General features: G+C 39.1%; 1 protein-coding gene across 1 annotated transcript in view; it reads left to right on the top strand.

Moving 5' to 3' along the window:
- FECH (ferrochelatase) overlaps positions 1 to 4,496 on the top strand; it is a 33,157-nt gene extending 28,661 nt beyond the window's left edge. The window contains exons 9-11 of the mRNA XM_059707514.1: positions 4 to 31; positions 2,646 to 2,705; positions 3,186 to 4,496. Of these exons, the coding sequence (XP_059563497.1) occupies positions 4 to 31; positions 2,646 to 2,705; positions 3,186 to 3,320 (223 nt within the window). The 3' untranslated portion in view covers positions 3,321 to 4,496. The remainder of the gene's footprint in view (positions 1 to 3; positions 32 to 2,645; positions 2,706 to 3,185) is intronic.
- The last annotated feature ends 1,802 nt before the right edge of the window (positions 4,497 to 6,298 follow it).

Here is a 6,298-nt window from a genome sequence, read left to right as displayed (position 1 = left end):
ACATCGAGTACTCTCAGTTCTAGCTAACGAGGTAACGCCTGCCTTATTAATCCCACTGCGATTGGTTTTAAAGGGAAACTGTCTGTCGGGATCTAATTGTGTCATTCAAAAATACTGTGTGGTATATGTGTGTGCAGGTACTCTGTCCTCCTTGCTCTGAATAATACTTAATCTGAGTAAGAAATCTGACCACATTCAGTCAGTCCCACTTCCGCGGTGGGGAAGCACTTTTGTGCCGTTCTGAAACTGGGCCCATCGTGGGCAGCGTCACTGTGTTTAATTTGGGTATTGTACCACTTGAAAGTAACAAACACTACATTTCCTTAGAAAAAAATAATTGCACTTCTCACCAATCTGGAGGAAAAAGATTTTATTGTTATATAATTCCTTTTCTTCCTTAATAGTGTCCCTTGGGTTTCGGAGGCATAGAGGAGTCATCGTCATTTAGGAAAAGAGCATGTAATTTTCTCGACCACCTTTTTTTTAAGCACTTAATTAGCAGTTTACCCCTGTGTTGTTATCAATCTGATTATTGAAATAACAAATACTATGCTTAGTGTCTTGTAATGTAAGATGGATGTGAATTGTTGTTCAGAGTGGAGAAAAACTATGGCTCACCATCTCTCGGCTCCTGAGATCGGCCTGAAACCTGAGTCCAATTTATAGCATTGTTTCTGTGGGAATTGTGGAGGCGCTGGGACCAAGAAGCCCTCCCCCCATCTTCTGCCAGAACTGTCCCTGGTCATCCAGTGTGATTGATGGAGGCCTGGCCTCGAAGGATCCTTCACCCTCTCTGGGACAGGGTGGCAGGTGCAGTGCCGGGTGGAGAGTGGGTTGGAGGCGAGCTTCAGCCAGTACCCAACCCCACAGGTTTTTTGTGTACATGCAGGCCATCAATCAAGTGCTGATGAAGTTAGAGGGTGCCTAAATTACGTGTCAGTAGTTCTGATAAAGAATTTATGGGGACGTTGTAATTGGCTAAAATGAGGTTTCAGGGCTGTCCATGGATTTCATTTAATGATGCCTTCTGTATGCCACCATGACCTAGGCTAACTGTGAGCTTGCCGAAAAGGCTTAAGTGCAGCGTGTACTTTTTTGTTTGTATTGAATGGTAATTCACATTCATTCATTTTACTAAACTGAGGTCATTCCTTAGTAAACACATCTTAGTAATCCATGGATTATTAGTGACCAATAAATTAGACCATATAGAGAATAAAGACAACCATCTAGCTACAATTTATTTTATTATTTTGATGGGAGAATATACTGTTTAAAACAACTAACTTTTCTTTAAAAAGTAGTTTGAATGTTTTCCTCAAATAGAAATAACTTTACTGCTTTTTGATAATAAAAACAATAGAGCTCAGACAGTTGAGAGAAGTATAACATTGAGAGTAGAACTCACTCAGAATCCTACCCTTCAAGCATAATATGTTGATTCTTTGGTAAAAATAAGACCTCTTTTTCCTCTATATGTGTGTGTGTATATTTTAATTAAAATGTTATTCTTCTACATGTTTAACAAAATGGCATTTTATTCCTAATATTTTGTAGCCTTTTTTTTTCTTAAAAATATATTATGGACCCATATCAATAAATAATTATATCTAAGTAATCATTTTTAACAAATTCTTAATTAGTATACATTAAAGATGTTTCTAATTTTTTACCGTCATATACTGCTCTGTGATAAACATTTCCTTTTTTATTTTTCCCATTATTTTCTGAGGATACATTGCTAGAAATGGAATGTAAATGTTGACATATTTTACCTCATTTCCCTACAGAAATGTGTCCTTTAATGCTCCCATCAGCAGTGTCTGAGAACACTTGGCCACCTCTGGTTACCCTGCTGGTACTGGCTTCTCCATGAAGTTTTAGACTACACAGTCTCTTGTTGAGAACTGTGTGTTTGCTGAACCTCAGCATTTCCCCCATACCAGTCTTCTGATGTTAATGCTGACTTAAAAGAGAAAGCCATCAGCATTTTGGGAAGGGAAGGAGAAGATCCTAACTGCCTGAATATATAATAATGAGATATTTCTCACTTATTTGGGGGATAATTAACTAGATATTTTTGGAGAGGAGAGCAGGGATGGTACTGAAACAATGCTCAGATTTTTATTTTAGGTTTTTAAAATGTAAGGGTATAAAATCCCAACTCTAAATTGGATCCCATCTAGATTCAATTTCATTAAATTAATTTACCTCTTTTGACACTTGGAATCAAAACAGGTATAAAAATACACTTATGTCAACATTCTGCTTAGGTAGAGTCTATAAAGGTGTGCATTAGAAAGATACAATTTAAAAAAAGAGTGGTAAGCAGACTAAAATTACTAGGGAATTCTATCAAATACACCCTCAAAAATGGTTTGGAAACAAGCACCTCTGGGAAGGTGCTGGGTAGGGGGAGGAATAGAACTTGAAGAGCCATTTTATGATAATGGTTGAAAATCAGCATATGGCGTGGTCCTGTGAATGTTTCATTTCTGAGCAATGTTAGAATTCTTTTGAAGTAAGACTTTGAATTGTGTGTGTGTGCGCGTGCGTGTGTTCCGTAGCAGTCAGTTTCTTAAAAAAAACCCACAAGGAAAATAAAACGTGTATGTGTTTTTCCTCCCTTTTCTCATTTGATTCAGTGTGGAGTTGAAAACATCAGAAGATCCGAGTCTCTTAATGGAAATCCATTGTTCTCTGAGGTATCTCTGGAGTTACAAACCTTTTAGTAGAACATATCAGAGAGTAATCCTCTGAGAAACTCGCTCAGAATATTGGTTTTTCTCACATATTAGAACATTTTGAGGTCCAATTAATTACAAAAATAAAATCGAAATCCTTATCCTCTCAGTCCTTTTTCCTTTAGATAGCCCCCATTGTCTGACTTCTATCCACCTACCACTGTCTGATTTAAAATCTGCCTTTCAGAGACCAGCGAGCTTTAGCGGGCGGGGGAAGAGGATTTCACTCTCTAAAGTCTCTATTTTAAGTTTTCTCCAAGCTGAGGATGCTTGGGAGAGAAAGATATTACAGAATGTGGTTCAAAGGGTTCATAATTCAGATTAAAAGAAACCCCAAGCCATAGTGATTATCAGGACAGATGGGAGAGGAAATGCATGGATGGGGGAGACAGCAGACTTTTTGTTCTGATGAATCTTTGCCTCTTGTTACCCGCCTTGCAGGCCCTGGCCGATTTGGTGCACTCACACATCCAATCAAACGAGCTGTGCTCCAAGCAGCTGGTTCTGAGCTGCCCACTCTGCGTAAATCCTGTCTGCAGGGAGACTAAATCCTTCTTCACCAACCAGCAGCTGTGACACCCGCCAGAGGACCCCGTGGGATTAGGCAGATGCCAACCTGCAGATACCTCCGACTCGGAGGACGCATTTAGAGCCTGAGGAAGGAGGTCACATTAGGGCACGTGCAGCCTTTGGGCACACATCGTGTGATTTCTTGAGGAACGACTCTGAAATCCTGATTGAGGGTTTTGTACTTTACATGCCAATGTAGTAAACATGTATTAGTAAACAAAAGTTTCTCATTTGAAATGGCCACTATGCTATTTAAACACTGAATTTTAAAAATGTATCTTATGAGAGGCAAACATATTTTAAATATAGATTTTGGTTTTATTGCCCAAAAAAAACCTGCAAGGGGACGGAGGGTCCCGGCTGTGGGCTGTCAGTGTGAATGAGGTCTGCTTACAGGTCTCATGCATATAGTTGTTTTGTTTGTTTTTAAGTGGACATAGTTGAGCAAATGCAATATAATTTGAAAAAGAAATGTTACCTAATCTTTCCTAGGCCCCTGGGTTACAGAATGCTGGTGAGGCTGGTGAGGGCCGCTTTTGCCAGTGCTGTGACCTTTCATGGTCATTTGGTTCTAGTGTGTGAACCTCTCTTTCCTCACCATCAAACCAAATCAAGGCAGATTCCAAAAGTGCTCTGAGATTCCGAGGCGCACAAGACTGATAAGCGTGTGAAAATCCAGCCTCTGTCATTGGTGGCTGGAGGGGATCTGTGCACGGGAACGGGGCTCCCACTGCCTCTTGTCTCTGAGGACTCGAAGCCGGGGAATGCTGATGATGCCATTCACTGTTCAAGCTCCTCCCAGGACCCGTGGACCTTTCCCTCAACCATTTTCTTTATCTTGGTTGACTGTGTCCTTTCTGCACATTGTTTGAAGAATTATTTTTATAAAGTTAACTGTGTTTTGTAACGTTGAATTTTCTTAATTTACGATTTTAATTACAAAATTATATTACATGCAATTGGAAATTTGAAAAGTAGAGAAAAGAAAAATAACCATTCTAATGCAACAGCTAGTACATCATATTATCTTTCATGTCATTCTTTTCCTGTGGGTGTTTTTAATGCTATTGTCACCTTGAATTTTGAGTGAAAAGTTCTAAAAATGTAGAAATAATATAGGATCAGAGTCTGATCTTCTGTACTTGGATTTTAATGGATTAAAAGTCTCTGATAGATCCATAATGAATTTGTAATGATTACTTTGTCTTTCCTCATTTTCCTAAAACTTTGTTCTTCAAAAGAGCATTGCTTTGATTTTGTAAAAATCCTGTTCATGAAGTGGAAGTATTAATGGAGTCATAGATCTTCTATATTCAGGATTTACTATATTAATCAATATTATGACATTATTAAGGTTTTAACCATTTTGATTCATGCTCTCTGTTAAATCAAAACTAATCCAAATTAGTTAACAATCAAAATTATTGAATAAGGACTTACTTTGTAATGCTTGTCTACTCTAGTTCATAGTTTGCTCACACTGATAATGGCTCTGAAATTTAAGTAGCATCTATATTTTTTTCAAATTGGTTTTGCTATTCATAGATTATGTTTCTAGAGAAAGTACAAGGTAGTTCTTTAGAATTTTCCTCATCTGTTTCCATCAGCTTTTTGGGGAGTAAGTTCAAAGCAGACTTTGAGTGGCCGTCCCACAAGAATTGAATTCTCTGGGTTAGTGGCCTGGTGCTGAGGACAGGTTATGCTTGTGGCCATTCTCCTCCCTCCTCCCCCCTCAGGACATTTCCTGATGGCTTACCTCACTTGGACTGCTTTAGAGTCAAATATATTATTATAGAGATGTTATAGAAAACTCCAAGAGCTCTTGAGAGGGTACCTGAGTCCCCTCATTTGCTAAGGAAGCTTCCAAATTACCTTTGAGCTACCTGTAGTAATATCATTGGTTCTGAGTTGGGACCTGACTAGCCTTTGTAGCAAGAGGCTAAGGGGGATTTATTGGGATAATTGTCTATGGCATTAGTTCTAAGAAGTGTCACCTTTCATTTATTAACCAAAGATGGGTAAGGGTCATACGTGAGGGTACTATTTGGTAGGACAAACTCAGCAATTGTTCTTTTCAAAAAATATATATTTTTGATTTCAGAGAGGAAGGAAGAAGGAGAGGGAGAGAGAGAAATGGAAACATCAGTATTGAGAGAGAATCATTGATTGGCTGCCTCCTGCACGCCCCACACTGGGGATTGAGCCTGCAACCTGGGCATATGCCCTTGACTGGAATCAGACCCAGGGACCCTTCAGTCTGCAGGCCAACATTCTATCCACTGACCCAAACTGGCTAGGGCAGCAACTGTTCTTTTTAGAGCTAATAGGCTTTGAGAATTGTTATCTTGTTTGTCAACTTTGAAATAAAAATGTTTGTCCTGGTAATTAGCGATGCACTGTTGGCAGTTTCTTCAAGCTGCACTTAGGTGCAGACCTGGCTTTAATTGATGAACCAACTTGTACAGAAAACTTGCAGGAGCTGCGGTGATGAGGCAGTTTAGCTTGCCAGGGTTACGGAAGGCCCAGCCATGTGTACAGCACAGAAAGAAGGAATCTTCTGAAGAATATGCAGTCTGGAACTACTTACCTTTTTAAAATTAAAAGAAATGTCAACACTCAAAATTTGCTTCATATCGGGAGAAATGAAACTTGTTAAAAAGCCCTTTAAAGGTGTATCGGTGACATGTTATGCTGACTGAAGAGTCAAAATCCAGGACTTCTCCTTGGAGTACACATCCTGGCTCAAGTAGTCCCATGCACAGAGTATAACCTTCCTTCAGGATTCTGACACATCTTTCCTTCCGGCTGAAATTATTCAGACAATGATGGCTACGTAAGTATGCAGAGAAAGTGGACTTACTGCTCCATGATGCCCAAACTAAGCCTGTCAGAAGGTGCATTATATTAGTAATCCTAAATTTATGTCATTTAATTGTTTAGCTGCTCTGTAAAAATATATATATTTTCCTTGATGAAAATACACT

The sequence above is a fragment of the Myotis daubentonii genome, chromosome 8 (genome assembly GCF_963259705.1).
Source record: "Myotis daubentonii chromosome 8, mMyoDau2.1, whole genome shotgun sequence".
Classification (NCBI taxonomy): Eukaryota; Metazoa; Chordata; class Mammalia; order Chiroptera; family Vespertilionidae; genus Myotis; species Myotis daubentonii.
Note: the sequence above shows the minus strand (reverse complement) of the source record. Positions and strands in the feature narration are given on the sequence as shown.